Here is a 16,547-nt window from a genome sequence, read left to right on the forward strand (position 1 = left end):
CCCTACCAGTCTCTCTGGCGCTCTACACCTTTTTCACAACACTGACATCTTTCTTGCTTGCTCGATCGAACTCGATGCTCGATATCCTCCTGCTGAAACACTCGATATGCCTCTTTTGGAAGTCCAAAGTCTTGGGACATTTTGAAGGAGACTAAGACATTCTGTAAACGTCTTCGTAATCAAAACAGAGGCTGTCCAACCTTGGCGCTCTCTGTGACGACGGATGCGGAAGATCGTCGTGAAGGGATCAATCCTACTTACCCTGCATACTACTTGGTTAAACAGAAGATCGGGTCGAGGCTGACATGGGGCACAAACGGTGATTGGAGGCACCGTCATGCTCACTGGCTTGCAGCCTTGCAACGATCCCTCGCATCTGCAGATCGCCGAAGCAAAAGTAAGACGACAACGATGTTTACAATTCTTCAGATCCAATATGACTTGATACGATACCGCCTATTTAACCAAATATTTCTGAAATTTGAAGATTGATGCCTAGTCAAGAGCTGTTTTCAGCTTTGAATTCGGGGAAAAGAAAGAGTCACTCGCCCTCCTATGAGGCTGATACGGAAATTTGTACCGAAAGTTGCTATTCAAGTATGACACGAAGTCTCAGAACTAAGCACTAGAAAGTATCGTTGTGACAGAATAGGAAACAGTACCTCACTTGACTGGTAACCGTATATTTTGTATGGTGAATCCTGGCTCCCGTCTCTGTTGGTTCTGAGCTGCTGACGTTTTCACTGGGCTGTGTAGGAACATGATCAAGGTTGCATACTCGACAAGAGGGAAGACAACAAGAAGAAGAGACAAGGTATAAAATACCTTAATTCTGCTGGTCCTTTCTCGACTCTGGGGCATCAACACAACTTCTAAATCATCTTCTACTCATCAGACTTTACGAAATAAAGCTGACAGTTCCCATTGTACCAACTTTGATATCATCGCCATGCAGATCGAAAAGCTCACCGTACTCGCCTTCAGCTTTATGCTGCCCCTCGTCGCCGCCGCACCGACTGAGGGGGAGCAAGGAACCGTCGGGGATCTTGAGGTTGTCGAAGCCGTTGAGGCTGGCGCAGCCAAAACCCTCAAGGTCTGCATGGACAAAGACTTGAGTGGTCCTTGCAAGACCTGGTCTATCCCGGACAGAAAGTGCTGTGAGTGCTCTTTGAACCTACCTTGCCTAACTCCCACGAATGCTGCGACGCATGGCCCAAATTGAACGTAGAATTTGGAACCCACTGACTCTACCCGCAGACCACATCGGTCCGGACTTCAACGACAGGGTCTCCTCTTACGAGGTCAAGGGAGGCATGTACTGTTTTCTGTTCCGGGACACGAGCTGTAGGGGAGGCTGGTCTAGCTCCTCTGGGCGCGTCAACTGGCTGAGCGAGGCCTGGAACGATAAGTTCAGTAGCTTCCAGTGCAACGTTTAGAAAGCTTTACAACGAGACCTGGATCGAAGGCAATGATTAAAAATCAGAAACTAGCTTTGAGAAGAGCAGACCAGCAGTGTGTTGTAAGTTTCTTTGGTTTGATGGTGCAAAGGCAGTTATGTCAATCACGGTGACATACAATCATTTAGTATTTTGATTACTCCAATACAGTCCTTACCACAATACGTTGCTTGCTTATTGAATATTTTCCACAGTCTTAGCATCAGTTCTCTGCAGGCATACTGTATGTTGTTGTTGCAGCTTTTGCCGTGGTCTGGTTGTACGCAATGGGTAGGAAAAACTGGTTTATTGTCATTGATAGCGCGTAGTCCTGGTCCTTTCTCGCTAGGTCATGAATTCAGGCGCCCTAGATCCTCGAAGTATGGCCTCTCGGCCTGCGGCGTGATCCTAAGCATGTGCCTCCGCGTGATTCCCTCGTCAACTCGAAAGTCCCTCAGCGCGGAGTGCTGCGTGTTCCTGTTGTCGTACACCACGACCGTTCCCTGTTTCCAGTGCACTCGCAGATGCCAGTCCTGCCCCCTCTCGATGTGGTCAAACAAGAACCCCAACAACGAAGCGCTTTCTTCCTGCTTCATTCCCACGACCCTCTTGGTGTATAGCCGGTTGATGTACAAGGACAACCTTTTGGTGACGGGGTGGATGCGGACGATGGGATGGACGGTCTCAATGGGGTCCCTGATGTACCGCTGTCTATGATCGTGCACCGCAGCCTGCGAGAAGCCGGAGTGAACAGATTTCAAGCCGTGAAGCAACGTACGATAAGTATCGGATAGGGCATAGTATGCGGCCGTTGTGGAAAGATACAAGGTGTCACCTCCAGAGGGGGGTGTATTCAACGCGAGAAATGTCGTGGTTCCCATTCCATTGCTGCGTCTTGTTAATCTTCTATCCCGATACTCCCAATCAGTGGAAACTCACATCTCATAACTCATGTCGCTATGCCACTTCACGCTGGTCACATTATCCTTGATTTCGTTGTCAACAGCGCCGGCTCTGCGATATCCGTCAGTGAGCCACTTCCCCACCCTAGCTCTAAAGAACTCACGTAAAGTCCCGATATACTGGAAGCAGTTCGGGATAGTCCTTTATCTGACCACCCATCTGATGAACGTGAAGAGGTCCAAAATGCTCCCCATAGCGTTTCTGACGTTCGGGGCCAATGTCGGCAAAATCTTGGTCTCGAAACAGGACCACTCCGCGTTCTGCTGCCAGGAGCGCCATTTCATCCAGCTGCGCCGAGTCCAGTTGACTGAGCTGAACTCCATGGATTTCTGTCCCGATTGCCGGCGTGATCTCTTCGTGGGTCACTCCTGGAGCTTTCAGCAGGAACGTCTTCTCAGGGTCTGCCCTTAGTCCGACATCGACGTGACTGAACTCTTTGAGAGGGGATTGGAGGCCGGGGACGAAGTGCGGCAAGTAGTTTTCATATTGATACTAGGACTGTTAGAACGGCGATATTGGTGAAAGGCCGGAAAACATACCTTTTCTTCTTCATAGTTGATCGAAGTCTCGCCACGAAGCTGCAGCTTCTGAGCTTCTGTCGTTGTAGTGCACACGTCTGTTGCCATGATGAACAGTGGATGAAAATTCTCTTTTGACTTGTTGGTTTAAAGTCAGTCGCAAACGCCAGATAGTGTATGTGTTTTAACTACCTCGGACGTGTCTCATTGCTTGAGCCGTATAAGCACGCGATGCGGTGCATTCGTGTCGCGACATCATCCCGGAATATTCGCCATAATCTTCCCACCGCCACATTGGTCAGGAGTCGGGGCTGCGACTTCGGTCTTATCTTTCTCCACACGCGTCTTCTTACTCTTCAGCATAGACAGCTCCTGCAGCGGCTCTGCCATGTTCAAGATTTTGCTGATGAAATATCTCGCACTTGAGACACTCTCTTGATTTCCGGACGTCGACTGAACCAGGGACGAGTGCCTTCGTCAACTGCTGGCTTATGGTGTGCTATATGCATATCACACACGGAGAAGTTCCGAGAATCTCGAGCACACGCGAGGGGAAACACGAAGCCACTTGGCCTCGATCAGTCTTCGGAGCTTTTCACCATCATCGAATGCGATTGCGTGCTGATGATAGAAGAGATACCGAACACATTTATCCAGCAGTCACCGAGGAACTTCTACATCAGGAGCTCAAGTTCAAAATGTCTCAGTCATCGGTAAAACTTCCGCTATTGCAAGATCGTACCATTTCGAACTACGGCACAAAACAAGACGCAATGGTCTTTACTGAACCCGAGGGTGAGGCCAAAATCTCCGGGACGCCGCGTGATAGACGGTTCTCGAGCTTCTCACGCAAGATATGGGGGGATGATCCGAGAGAAAGAAAATACGTTCGAAAGTTGGACACTTTCCTTTTGTAAGTGCAATATCCTGTGGACTAATTTCAATGGTGTTCTTTGAACTGACAGAAAGACTAGCTCCTATGTCCTCTTGGGCTATTTCATCAAGTACCTGGACCAAAACAACTACAGCAACGCATTCATCAGCGGGATGCAGGAGGAGTTAGAGCTCTACGGCAACGAGAGAAATCTTCTAAACACCTACTTTAACATCGGCATCATCATTGGTACCATACCGGCGCAGATGATACAGCTGAAATGGGTCCGTCCTTCCATCTGGATACCAGCTTGCGAGCTGGGTTGGTCTGCTTTGACAATGGTTATGGCAAGTGCCAAAAACGTGGAAACGGTTGGTCACATATCATGCCTCGGGATGCAGTGGAAGATGCTCACAACCACCTAGCTCTACGCCTTGCGTTTCTTCATCGGACTCCTCGAATCTTGCTCGTTTCCTGGCTTCGCCAGCATTCTGGGCAGTTGGTACGGCAGGACGCAACTCGCCAAGCGGATGGCTTTATTCGAACAGACGGCGGCTATTGCGGGAATTTTCAGCGGCTATCTCCAGGCTGGATTGTATACGGGAATGAACGGGACAGCTGGCTTGTCCGGTTGGAGATGGTTGTTCATCATGGATGGCAGGTTAATCATCGTGTTCAAATGATGGAAATCTGCTGACATCTTTCCAGGAGTCATCTCTATACCGATTGCTCTGTACGGATTCTTCGCCCTCCCCGATCTGCCCCATAACACCAGAGCCTTCTATCTGAAGCAAGAAGTGAGCGTTTGGCCAAATTGTAGGAATGACTGGTTTTTTTTCAAGACCTAATAGCTGGATAACAGGATCGCGAGTACGGCATGCAACGGATTCAAAAGATGGGCCGGAAGCCGCCATCAAATCTCACGCTGAAGGGCATCAAGGAGATATACACATCGTGGCAGCTTTGGGCATTCATTCTGCCTTATCTCATGGTTGCTGAAGCTGGATCTGGTACAGGTTATTTCAATCTCTATCTCAAGTCAGAGGGCTACAGCGTTGTGCAGACAAACATTCTCCCAACCATTGGTAAGTCTAAAGCTTTACATTGTGTTTAACATATGTGCTAACAAGACACTACCGCTAGGCAATGCCATTCAGATTGTGGCAGCCTTTTCGGTGGGGTGGCTGTCAGACGCAACGGGCAGTCGGGTGTTGACCGTTGTATTCGTGCAAGCACTCGTGCTGGTTTCGAACATCGTGTTGTCAGTCTGGAGTGTGCCAAAGGCAGCATTACTCGCCGCCTTTTATCTGAACTACACGGGCGGAGCGGCGCAGCCTGTAGTGATCAGCTACGGGCATGAGATCACTCAATGGAATGCCAACCTCCGACAGCTCCTCGTTGCTACAGGAAACATATTCACTTACACTTTCAGTGCTTGGATGCCTGGTAAGTCGGAAACACCCAGTCGAGAAGGCTCGAAGTCGGCCTTCACTCTCCGGCTCACTCTACGCAATGATTCAAAAGCTAACACGCTGGACAAGTGGTTATGTTTCCGACATACGACGCACCCAAGTATAAATACGGCTACGAAGTGTTATTATTGTTCGGCGCTCTTGCTATCATAGGAATCTACTTGCTCGACTACCTGTACAAGAGGGATCTGTACGTTTCGAAACCTGTGACGACGACTGAGCTAACATGACTGTAGGAAACGAAACCCGCATCTGTATGAAACCGAAATCACGGAAGGGACAGACCGGAACATATGGCAGGGCGACAGTACTCGCGGGTTTGAGCAAGAGAGAGGCGTTGACAGAGTCCAGTAACATGGAGCTTGCACTTCAACAACGACATTTGACGTTTCGCCATCAAATCCACAACCTGGCCAACGCTTTGATGCGACTATGTGGGGGGAAAAAACCGCATACTTGACAGAAGTTTGTCTGCCATGTGAAGCGTTCTCACTCGATATCAATCGGAGCAGGACTACATCACATTGCTACTTAGGCCGTCTAGAAGGGCCGTGAAGACTTTAAGAAGTTCTTCATTATTGGAGATCACCATGGACTTGCAGTGGTTAGGTTTACGATAGAACTGGACAGAGAATATCAAATTCTAGTGGTCAAACCTACATCTAGACGATGGTATAGACAGCCATTTCGCTTTCCTGAAGCCACTGGGAGCTGTTCTTTGGTACGAAAAGACCAACTCTCTGAAACTTATCCCCTCCCATTCTTTTCAGGGCCAAACCATACGACTCTTTGGGATTGTTGATCATGGCGAGAAAGTGTAGTTCTGTTGTCGGTTGACTGAGTTTGTCCACGTCACTTTCTATGTCGAATTCGACAGTCACGAATTCTTGACCTCTGCGGGTCAATGTGGATGGGCCTCCTTCATTTGGCACGGGGCCAATTTCGAGTCCTTCCGCCGTTCGTGACACCATACTTGGGCCACGGATAGTGAGTTGGCCGCTGGTTACCTTTCCGAACACATTCTGTTCTGACGCCGGTGGAGCATCTACTGACATCACGACTGCCCTGTCGAATCTTTTAACTCTCAAGACGTTCAACGTGTAGTCGATGTTACCATCCAAGGAGGCCCAAGACCACGTCGGCGCCCTCCACTCTTCGGGTCTCTCGTTCTTGGCAGCTTTCTGGTAGCGGTTGAATGGGTTCCGACGACGCCAGAGAAGCTGTTGAGGCAGGTCCGCTTCCCAGAGACCTGCTACATACTTCCCGAGCTCGCCACCGGAAGCGTGATGGAACTTCTCAGCAAGCCCTGCGAGGGCCGCAAGCTTGTCTTCGGAGTGTGTGAGGTTCCGGGAGCTGTAGTTCTCCACAACCAGACCCCATTCGCCCAGATCTACAACCGGTTTGAGCCCAACCCAAATTCTCTTGCCGAAGAGGTTGCGTTCTTGACCAGTTTTCAAATCCTGGGAGCACGTGAAAACCGTTCGACTGGTTGAGAATACGAGGCGGCGTGGGGAGAGCCCCAGTTCCTGGAGGGTCCAAGCCCGGGCATTGATGGGCTCGTCCTGGAATGAGATGATCTCGTCTCTGGATTTGAAGAAACTCAAGGTGTGTTTTCGGTTGCCTACGGCCGCACTGTTGTCCATGGACCGTTGGAAGAAGCCGTTGCTGCAATCTCCAGCATTGGCGGCGATGACGGTAACAAATGCGCAGCCATACACACTAGCCATTTTGGAAGATTCGGTTGTCCAATCCCCATCCGAATCTTGGAAGATACACAGAGCGTCTATCCATAGATAAGTAATACCGAGGTCTGCCGTGACTCGGACAGCGTCTTGCAAAGTAGGTGGTAGGCAAGAGGGCGAAAACCCCAGCGTGAAATCATTCGATGTCTTTTTAGACAACGTAAAGGTATTCGACGTGCCCCAGCAATAAGACAGAGCGACGTATCTCTTGTCAACAATGCTTCCATCTGTTGTCACTAGTCGTATCTTGTTTTTGCGATATCCCGTAATGTCAAGAAGCCGCGTCGGTAGGGTGACTGTATCCGGGTTATAGCAACTTGAAGCGTGCTCCTGAGTGCATCGCGAGAGGTCATGGAGGGCTAGCCGCCATCGAAGTGGGGATCCATTTACATCGCTTTCTGAATTGTTAGAGAGAACTCCAAATAGGCCCTCAGTAGGGTCCAAGGAGGCTCACCGTCAGCGGATCTGTCGGGATTATGTCCATACTCATTTACCCTCGGGTTGTTCTCCAACGTGAAGATCGTCTCCCCAGACATAGGTATTGTTCTCAACAGTTCCTCTTGGAAAGTGCAATTGTCCGCAGAATCAGAGAAGGCGAGGGAGAAAACAGAGCGTCATCTTCAAATAACAACGAGTTTAGGCACCGAGGGATGGTCTGTTGGGCTTACATGCATGTACCGTACGTACAGCATAGCCAATCTGACGACGCCGTTTCCACGCATCTGAAGGATGTACCCCCCTATGTATGTGGTTCAAATGCCACATTTGGTCGGATCATTTATTACCCAGCGTCTTTAAAGACGGGCGACTTCGGGTATGTGGGGGCGGACGAGCCGGGTATGTTCGCAAGGAACTATTCGATTGCCATTAGGAAATGCGAACAGTAAGCCAACAGTGTGCTGCGAGTAGCATTCCATTATATAAATGAAAATGGGGTCGGATATTGACGGCAGAATCAGCCTTGATCCCAGGAAAACTAGTAGAGGTGGATCTCACCCAAAAACCTCTAATCGCGTAAACGATTAGCTGCCCCTACCTGAATTGCAATGTGGCACCTGGTCTCTCAAACCTACCTCGATCCTATCGCGAGCGTTCTGGGCAAATAGTTTCGTATGAATATGTTGACTTGGTGGGCCAATAGGGCAGAGTTGGGTGAAGGAAATGGGACAAGATCGCGTGTTAAAACACATGACTATCCGCGAGCAGTATTTCTATGTGGAGCACAAGATGAATCGGGAGAGTCGTAATGATTGCGTGAGGTTGCCATGTCCTTCAGGGACACACATGTCTCACGGAGGCACTGACTCTTGACCACATCCTCTTCTTCGTACTTCCTCGCACAGCTTCCTATGAGGGAAACTCCTAATCTATTAAGGTTTAGGCGGACTGTTGATGACTCGTGCATGAGTTGAGATAATGCGATGCAGATAGGACAGATAGCGGACCACCATTAATGGGCGTAGTTAAGGCTTCCCCGGCGCTTCCTCCGGAAAACGTGTTCATATATGACTTTCCATAGCACAACACAAGAGTCTCGACTTAATCGCTGGAAGGTTTCGTTAATTTCAAAGAGCAGACACACGTCATTACACAGCACCAAAAAAAAAAAGATGGCGACGTGCGATGCAATAACCGTGGATATCCCCTACGTCCGGCGCGACGACCAAGGCAAGATCCCGAACCATGCGCAAATGTTCTCTCACGACGCCGAGTTCCTCGACCTGCAGCCGGCCGAGGTCCGCAACGCCCGAGCAGCGGATCGAGAGTTTTCTATTCCCAAGAACGGCTTCCAATACGCGCGACTGGCCGGCCCTCCAGAAATTGACTACCTGGACGACGACCAAGTGAAAACCACGTACTTCCCGGAGCTTGAGAAGCTGGTCAAAGAGCAGTATGTTCTTATCAACCTCACCCCCTCCTCCCCCCAAGGAAAGATCTGCATGACCTTTGGTTACATTTGGCCATGCACATATACAAGCACGATATAGTACAGCGCTGATGAGTCTGGCCTCACCTGGTAGGCTCGGCGCGTCTGTTGTCAAGGCATTCCACCACGTGGTGCGCAATGTCACCTACGAGGACGGGATGGCCTACACCCGCAAGCATCGCTGCCCGGCCCGGAGGCCGCACGTCGACGTGACCAGCAAATTCGCCCCCATTCTGATGAGCTGGGACTGCCCGGAGATGCACGCCGATGTGCACGACAACGGGAAGCACTGGCAGATGGTCAACGCGTGGAGGCCGCTGAAGACGGTGCGCAAGAACCCCGTCACCGTGGCCGACACAGCCTCGATGGCCTGGGAGGACTACCTGACCGTCCCGCAGCCCGAGGTTGGGCCCGGCGTCGAGGGCTACTGGCTGCAGAGGCCGCAGGACGCCGGGAGGCGCCACGAGTGGTGGTACATGGCGGACCAGACGCCCGAGGAGGTTTTGCTCTTCCTGCAGCATGATTCCGGGGGTGCCCAGGTGGTGGGACACACTTCTTTCACACTACCTGGGCCGGCGCCAAAGGAGCCGAGGGAGAGCATCGAGGTCAGATTGTTTGTCGTTTACTGAGAGCAGTCTGCCTCACGTTCTCGCTCCGAGTATCCCTTGGCAAGAGTCCGGAGGGAGAAAGTCTTGTGCGAAAATAATCGATTGCGAGGCGGTAAGAACACAGCAATGTAGCCTGGTCTACCTCTTCAAGCGTTTTTCAGAATCAGTCTGCCGAGACATACCACGATGGTGCTCAAGATCCACGGTGGCCGGAGCCAAACCATGGGAATAGACGCAAATAGCAACGGGCTAGCTTATTCGGACCAACCCCATGCCTCTCTTAAGCGTTTCATACTGCGTGGAACGTGTTAACGGTTGATAGTTGTTGGCCGTTGGGGGAGCGTCAATGAGCCGCAGACACTGTTTATAACTCACACCAAGCCTATGTCCCAATAGAAGTACGTCGCTGTTTTAGAGAAGAGTTTATACAACTCCACCTGCTCCTCCCGAATGGTAAAATGGGTTCCTGCGAGTGCGATGGCTATGCTGGCAACTCTATGAATAAAAGGGTCAGAGATCATTTTGTGCGACCAGTTCAGCAACGCCAATTCGAAGACTCACATATGTGCCGGGTTGCAGTCACTGATCGACTCCGCCATCCCACAAATTACCTTCACGTCGGTGCATATCTCGTTCTATAGAATGATCTTTAGTTCCCCAAAAACCGGGTGATGGTCGAGCGCGGGATGCGAACCTGCATTACGCGAGCCGCGCGTGACGAGCGTCTGGAGAGTCGCGGTGCGTCGGGGTTGTGCATCGTCAGAAGTACTCGGCTTAGCTGGTAGTACATGTTCCCCAGCACAGCGGAATCATTGATGAGTAGAATGTCCGGGAAGAACTCGTTCTCCGGCAGGCTCTGTACGAACACCGGAGTGAACGAGTCTGGCGCTGCTCTGATCCACCTGGCGGCGTATGAAGCGAGTTGGCCGTATGTCGTTGGATCTTTAGTCTCTCCGAATACGTAGTCTAAGATGTCAATAGTGTGCAGTATCATTCGAAACGCCCATACCTGGTCATCCGCCGGTTCCAACGAGCGATCAAAGTTGATGGGTTCTAGGAAGCATAGGTTGAGTGGCTCGTTCCGCATCACGGACCGGAATATTTCAGCGGGTATCCAAGACCAGATTGTTGCTTCCAACAGGCTGCCCTTTTCCGGTACCCTCACGCGTGAAGTAAGGAAGTTCAGTATCGCGGGAGGTGCCTGTACCGTGGCCCGCACGGCTATCATGCTCCAGTCAGCTGCGTAAAAAACGGGTATGAGGGAGGGTCATAACACCGGCGGCTGGACTGAGGGAAGTCGACGAACGTACTGTCGATAATCTGATAGATCCTCAGTAGTACAGCCGCTGCGAACTGAATCTCGTCAACTTCGGAGTGCGAGTCGCTCAAGACCGGTTCGAGGAGATCCACGGCGATATCATGATACCGACTGGCCGGCTTGTCGAAGAAAGCCAGCTTATCCTCTCGGTCGTTGGACTTGGCTGCCAGCGCGAGAACGGCATTGAGCAAAACGGGACTCAGAGCGGCGTACTGCGGGATCAACGTCGAGACCCGGTTGAGAGTATCTCCGAAGTCAAAAGGCGCTGCGATGTGGTCGACGAAGAACCGGACCAAGTAGGCCTCGCGACGGTCTCTCAGGGGAAGACTGGTACCGTCGAAGGTCCGACGCGGCTCCGGAAGGCTCGGGTCCTCGGCCGAGCTGCCGCTGCCGATGTCACTGATGGAGCCGATCGGCCCTGAGAACTGGCTTCGGATGTTTGAGGAGACGTTTTGAGCGAGATCGTTCAGATTCAGGGAATTTGATGGCAGACGCCGCAATGCGGGTTGGGGTTCCAGGGCTGGTAGACTCGTCAAGGGATAGGGCTGCCCTCGCTCGATGGGCAGAAGCGATTGTTCCTCGCGACTGCGTGTGACCGGAATCGAGACTGGGCCGTTGTCTTCTAACGGCGTCACATGGGCATTTCGAGCATCTTTGATGACGGATTGCGATGTGGTAGGTGCCGTAGAGCTGGTCAGGATGGCATCTACCTCAGAGAGGGTGTCGTCTTCGGAATCGGACCCCTCATTGTGTATGCTGTTGATTTCGGCTGTTTCGTCGATGAACCTGAGTCTCTTGCCGGATAACCGACACCACTTCTGCGACTCGGAGAACTCATACTGCGGTTCTCCACGGTGTCTAACACTGTCACCGGCCTCCCTAAGAGAAAGTCGTTTATTTCAGCAACGGTGAGATTGGAAGGGGTTAGTTATGTGTTGAGAACGCGTACCTTGGCCCTGTGATGGGCCTGAACTTGAGCTTCGTGGCGCGGAGGCAGTCCCTGCCCTTTTTCACGCATTGCCCACAGGGGGCCCCTTTGTCGCCTTTGGACCAGTCGGTCAGCTTCAGTCACGACGATGGCAGAGGTTGTGGTACAGGGGCAGATATTAGCCCCAGATGTGTACCCTCGCACTTACATTTAATATGTCTAAGAAAAATGGCCTAATCAGCCGAGTGAACAACAAGTGGCCACATGCGTGTGTGTGCCCGCGGCGTTGTGAATTAAAAAAAGAGATCGAAAGTTGGCTGTTCAGCGCGCGGGATTCTGCACCCCCGCGAGTCCCCCACAATATTGGATCTCGCAGTCGGAACATGTTACCGACAGAGGCAAGAGAGAGATTGATAGACTCACTTGGCACGACAATTCTCGCAGCCCGGCCTCCTCGCAGGTCCTTTCCCCGAAGTGGGCATTTGAACCCAGCCGCTAGGTTGTTTGTGTGCGTGCAGCTGTGTGCGCGGTGGTGGGCAGGCTTGGAGCTCAGATGAGGAGCAGCATGTTTGTGTGTGGGGGGGAGAATCGATCAGAGGAGTTCCAAAACAAACCAAAGCAAACTGGAGAAAGGGAGCGAGAGAGATGGGTCTCGTCGCGCCATTTTATCCGTATCTGACAGATGTGGTAAGTTTTTGAGTGCGTGCGGGGGAAGCAAACTGGGGACCACTCGGGGAAGATCCCGAGAGTCTCCGGGCTGAGCGTTGAGCTCTTGATCTTGAGCCCATCAGCGAGATGCCTTCATACTATGTCGTGTCTTCTGGCCAGCCATTGCATCGTTTCAGTTTTCAGGCTTGGGCCCCCTCGTAAGTAAGCGACTTGATGAGAAGACAGGCGAGTCTGTGACGGGTGGAAGCGGTTTGGAAAGCCAAGGTTATCTACTATGAGCAGACTTTTTGCTGCGCTTTCTGAGTCCCTGAAACTCTGACCGGATGCGGTGGAGCTACGCAGCCGTTGATCCCTTCAAACTGGCTCTGCTGTTATAGGGCGCCCGGGATTTACTGCCAGAATCGCCCATCGTGCCCACAGTCAAGTCGCGGGTATCCTAAGAACTCACGATGTTCCAAAACAGTATCCGGGCAACGAAGCCCGACGGAATCTATTTCCCGGTTGATCTTAGTGCTCTATGAGCCCTACGATGAACCGAAAATACATTTATCCCGCTTGACTCGGGGGTGAGGCCCCCGGACCCGCTTCCCCGCGTTCGGGATCGTCGCGGAGAGCGCGCAATTATTGCCCTTCTCGCCGTCAAAGGCAAAGTTTTCCCGAGCTTGGCAACCTCTGGAGGGAATTGGCCGTTTTCATTGGTCCCTGATGTTGACTATTCTTGCTGTCATACGCAGCAGCTTGAGCCTCTAGCCGTGGCAGCTTACGCTACCAGTTTCCTGAACGTAGTGACACACCAGATGATAGGTTACTCCAGGAATTTGTGAAGGGAGGTATTGACGTCGATACTTGGGCGGGGAGGAAAAAATCTCCATTTTTGTGCGTCCGGCTGGCTTGCTCAATCATATAAAAGGACGAGCACGTTCGGCCACGTCCTTTTGAGTAAACCAGATAGATGTCAGGATCCTCTCTCTATTTCTCTTTCTATATTACTTGTCCTGCCCTTGATACCCATTGAGTCTGAAATCTCTCCATAAGCCCGTTCTCAATCTTCACCGGCCACCCCATCACACTCATCATGGTGCAAAAGCTCAGAATCGCCGCCGCCGGCCTCGGCCGCATGGGCAAGCGTCACGCCATCAACTTCTTGCACCGCACTCCTCGGGCACAGCTCGTGGCCGCCTTCACGCCCGACCAGAACGAGCTCGCGTGGGCAAGACAGGAGCTCGAGCCCCACGGCGTCAAGCTGTACACCGACTACGACGAGATGCTCACGCACGAGGGCCTCCAGGCCGTCGTCATCGCCACCGTCACCAAGGTCCATGCCGAGGAGGCCATCAAAGCCATCAACAAGGACCTCCACGTTCTTTGCGAGAAGCCCATCTCTCTCGACCTTGCCAAGGTGAGCCCGGATACGTGATCCGCATTTCAGTTCTGTGCTGATCAGTCCCACCCAGTCTATGGAGGTCATCACCGCCGCCCAACACAAGCCTCACCTCAAGGTCATGTGCGGGTTCTCTCGGCGCTTCGACGCCTCTTACCGCGATGCGTTCGAGAAGATTGAGAGTGGCTTGATTGGCAGACCCTCCATCATCAGGTCTCAGACATGTGACAAGCACGACCCCAGCGGGTTCTTTGTCAAGTACGCCGCCCTCAACGGAGGATGCTTCGTCGACATGAGTGGTTCGTACCCTCCCCCCTCCCCAAACGCTGAAGATGAGCATGAGATTCTAACAGCCCTGTCCAGTCCACGACATTGACCTCTCCTTGTGGTTCTTCGGTGAGGACTCGCAGGTCAAGTCCGTCTCCGCCTCGGGCATCACCGCCGTTTCCCCCGAGCTGAAGGAGCACGGCGACTGCGACAACGCCGTCGGCATCGTCGAGTTCTGGGGCGGCAAGATCGCCTACTTCTACAACTCGCGCATGATGGCTCACGGCCAGGAGGACACCACCGAGCTCATCGGCACCGGCGGCAAGCTCACCGTCAACGGCAACCCCCAGGCCAACTTCGTCAACTACTATGGGCCCCAGGGCATCACGAGGGAGGTGCCGGCCCACTACTACGGCCGCTTCGAGTACGCCTTCGTCCAGGAGGCCAACGAGTTCACCGCCGCCGCGCTCGACAACACCAGGCTACCGCTGAAGCTCACCAACGCCGTCAAGGCCGTGCAGATCGGGTCCTACCTGCAGGAGGCTCTGGAGACAGGGAAGAAGCTGTACTTTGACGAGATCGGCCGCCGCGTGGACAAGCAGGCGAAGCTGTAGATGATTTTGGACTAGATAAAAAAAATGGATGAGCGAAGTAATATGTTTTTCGATGAATGAGAAGCCCAGATACACCCAAGAGGGTACTGCTTTATGCCTTTCTAAGCCGTGTTGTGACTAGTCCCTGAGCTTTAACATATGCCGAGTGGGAATTTGGGGGAAGACCAAGGAAATTCCTCGGCATGATTTAAAATAAAACTCCAATTTTTTCCGAAAGATTCGTTGAAGTCCTAATGGCCTTGTTGCATGACCCATTCTTGTCTTTTGCCCATAATTCATTTCGACTTTGAACCGCCGCCTGACTTCATCTTTACACTTGACAATGGCTCGGTGTCCTTGCCTGAGCCACCTTGGCTAACTTGCATATTCTCCCCTGCTCCGCGCGTTCTTAGACTGAATTGACTCCAAGGCTCGTCTTCAGAATGTTTTGATAGCCATTGAGTCAAGTTCGATATCCCACCTTCCTTCCTTTGGGCTAGGGTGCCTGTGTCAGACTGGAGATCGAATATAGCTTCACCGGGCTAGACTTACCTTCCACGTATTCCTGGAGGGCGCCCTGAACCGTGTTCCCAGCCATGGAAGAGACCTTGCTTATGAGAATCTGGGGAAGGATATACATAAAAATAAACTTTAGATGATTTCGAGGATATCCCGAGTCAGAAAACACCGGGTTTTGATCGTGGCAGCCAACTGATTGTGTACTGATGAGCTTAATGATGTGATTGATCTCTGTGGGCTGCAGACGAACTTCTAGGGGATGAACAAGTCTTTAAGTAATCGTGGTTTCGAGTAAGGAAGCTGAAACTATCGAGTGGCCAAGTTCCCGAGTTCCTCCTTATGGTCCGTCGTCAACCGCCTCTCAACGGAAGGATAAAACACACGTCAACAGCGCAGACCCTACGCAAGGCGGCATATACATCATGCTCTAGTAAAATGTACACGGAACTCTAGTTGCACCCTAATATTGTAGGAGCCTATCAGATAAACGGCCTGCTCAAAGTGCAATAACATCTGAGAGTGAGTATGGCGGGCTGGGCTGTTGGGATTCGCGAGCCGAGCTGCCCTTGGGAACACTGCTGCACGGGTAGAGGGGTCACGGTGAAGTCCAGGTACATTCGAACAAGGTATATCATGCCGCATTGGAGCTAACAAGTCATCACGTGTCTCAGGATGACTTCGGTGAATTTTCACACTGCTTGATGAAAGATTTGAATACCAGCACCGGACGTGATGGAGGCCTGGAACAAATAGCCACTTTTACATGCCAGACGTCGTGTCTAACCAGTCAGAAAACCGGCCTAGTTGATGTTTCGACCAACGAGGAAATAGGCCAGACCAACAAACAAACACATCGAACCCAAACGATGGGAAACTGAAGGGCTTTCCATGCATGCGCGTTGACGAGCGTACCCCTTATCCCTGCCGCCATTTCACTTCTGAACTAGCCCGATGCAGGGCCTAACAGAGGTACATCTTACGTATGCTGCATGTATGGACTTATCACCAATGAAAATAACGGCCAGAGGCTTTCAACCAGACAGCATTTGCACCAGCCAATTAGAAAATGGGCCAGACTCGACAACTACAAGGGGGGGGGGAAGGACTCGGCATGCTGCAGGTCCACGTCTGCAAGCCCACCTCCATCGTCAACTGCTGGCCTGACTGAGACTCTCCTGTCCATTGGCACTAACAACTGTACCTAGTGAGCCATGATATCTGGTCGATCAGCCAATAAGAAAACCGGCCCAGGGTGAATAGTGACCAAACAGAAAACCGGCCATGTCAACCCCCTCGTATGCCTCTGCCAAATGGAACAAGAGGAGGGATGAC

The 16,547-nt window shown here is 51.9% G+C and overlaps 7 protein-coding genes across 7 annotated transcripts; 4 read left to right on the forward strand and 3 right to left on the reverse strand.

The window, feature by feature from the left end:
* Nucleotides 1–949: 949 nt before the first annotated feature.
* On the forward strand, nt 950–1,436 carry CDEST_01533 (uncharacterized protein; the record flags this gene model as incomplete). The annotated part of the gene is made up of 2 exons (XM_062917692.1): nt 950–1,157; nt 1,258–1,436. The coding sequence occupies 2 exons, from the start codon at nt 950–952 to the stop codon at nt 1,434–1,436; spliced, it is 387 nt and encodes a 128-aa protein (XP_062773743.1).
* Nucleotides 1,437–1,786: 350 nt separating this feature from the next.
* Nucleotides 1,787–3,025, reverse strand: CDEST_01534 (Putative TauD/TfdA-like domain, taurine dioxygenase TauD-like superfamily; the record flags this gene model as incomplete). The annotated part of the gene is made up of 4 exons (XM_062917693.1): nt 1,787–2,324; nt 2,376–2,450; nt 2,503–2,891; nt 2,939–3,025. The coding sequence occupies 4 exons, from the start codon at nt 3,023–3,025 to the stop codon at nt 1,787–1,789; spliced, it is 1,089 nt and encodes a 362-aa protein (XP_062773744.1).
* Nucleotides 3,026–3,615: 590 nt separating this feature from the next.
* Nucleotides 3,616–5,493, forward strand: CDEST_01535 (Putative major facilitator superfamily, MFS transporter superfamily; the record flags this gene model as incomplete). Its single annotated transcript, XM_062917694.1, has 7 exons — nt 3,616–3,830; nt 3,892–4,162; nt 4,217–4,421; nt 4,500–4,588; nt 4,654–4,876; nt 4,935–5,237; nt 5,333–5,493. The coding sequence occupies 7 exons, from the start codon at nt 3,616–3,618 to the stop codon at nt 5,491–5,493; spliced, it is 1,467 nt and encodes a 488-aa protein (XP_062773745.1).
* Nucleotides 5,494–5,886: 393 nt separating this feature from the next.
* CDEST_01536 (Putative heterokaryon incompatibility) lies at nt 5,887–7,622 on the reverse strand. The gene is made up of 2 exons (XM_062917695.1): nt 7,460–7,622; nt 5,887–7,403 (listed from the first exon to the last, which is right to left on the reverse strand). The coding sequence occupies exons 1-2, from the start codon at nt 7,539–7,541 to the stop codon at nt 5,926–5,928; spliced, it is 1,560 nt and encodes a 519-aa protein (XP_062773746.1). The 5' UTR covers nt 7,542–7,622; the 3' UTR covers nt 5,887–5,925.
* An 893-nt stretch (nt 7,623–8,515) lies between these two features.
* On the reverse strand, nt 8,516–12,384 carry CDEST_01537 (uncharacterized protein). The gene is made up of 7 exons (XM_062917696.1): nt 12,210–12,384; nt 11,808–11,901; nt 10,851–11,733; nt 10,235–10,761; nt 10,102–10,175; nt 9,916–10,035; nt 8,516–9,834 (listed from the first exon to the last, which is right to left on the reverse strand). The coding sequence occupies exons 1-7, from the start codon at nt 12,266–12,268 to the stop codon at nt 9,795–9,797; spliced, it is 1,797 nt and encodes a 598-aa protein (XP_062773747.1). The 5' UTR covers nt 12,269–12,384; the 3' UTR covers nt 8,516–9,794.
* On the forward strand, nt 8,616–9,561 carry CDEST_01538 (Putative hydroxylase/desaturase AsaB; the record flags this gene model as incomplete). Its single annotated transcript, XM_062917697.1, has 2 exons — nt 8,616–8,896; nt 9,027–9,561. 2 exons carry the CDS (start codon nt 8,616–8,618, stop codon nt 9,559–9,561), a joined length of 816 nt encoding a protein of 271 aa, XP_062773748.1.
* Nucleotides 12,385–13,530: 1,146 nt separating the features above from the next.
* CDEST_01539 (Putative gfo/Idh/MocA-like oxidoreductase, NAD(P)-binding domain superfamily) lies at nt 13,531–14,717 on the forward strand (the record flags this gene model as incomplete). Its single annotated transcript, XM_062917698.1, has 3 exons — nt 13,531–13,854; nt 13,910–14,135; nt 14,200–14,717. 3 exons carry the CDS (start codon nt 13,531–13,533, stop codon nt 14,715–14,717), a joined length of 1,068 nt encoding a protein of 355 aa, XP_062773749.1.
* Between the last annotated feature and the right edge of the window lie 1,830 nt (nt 14,718–16,547).

The sequence above is a fragment of the Colletotrichum destructivum genome, chromosome 1, assembly GCF_034447905.1.
Source record: "Colletotrichum destructivum chromosome 1, complete sequence".
NCBI lineage: Eukaryota > Fungi > Ascomycota > Sordariomycetes > Glomerellales > Glomerellaceae > Colletotrichum > Colletotrichum destructivum.

What these genes read in the sequence shown, in the direction of transcription:
- CDEST_01536 (XM_062917695.1), bottom strand. Translation starts at nt 7,541, where the DNA reads ATGTCTGGGGAGACGATCTTCACGTTGGAGAACAACCCGAGGGTAAAT. An exon ending in TCCCGACAGATCCGCTGACG is followed by an intron (nt 7,404 to 7,459) that starts GTGAGCCTCCTT and finishes CTAACAATTCAG; the next exon opens with AAAGCGATGTAAATGGATCC.
- CDEST_01537 (XM_062917696.1), bottom strand. Translation starts at nt 12,268, where the DNA reads ATGCCCACTTCGGGGAAAGGACCTGCGAGGAGGCCGGGCTGCGAGAAT. An exon ending in AGGCCCATCACAGGGCCAAG is followed by an intron (nt 11,734 to 11,807) that starts GTACGCGTTCTC and finishes TCTCTTAGGGAG; the next exon opens with GCCGGTGACAGTGTTAGACA. An exon ending in GATCTATCAGATTATCGACA is followed by an intron (nt 10,762 to 10,850) that starts GTACGTTCGTCG and finishes GGAGCATGATAG; the next exon opens with CCGTGCGGGCCACGGTACAG.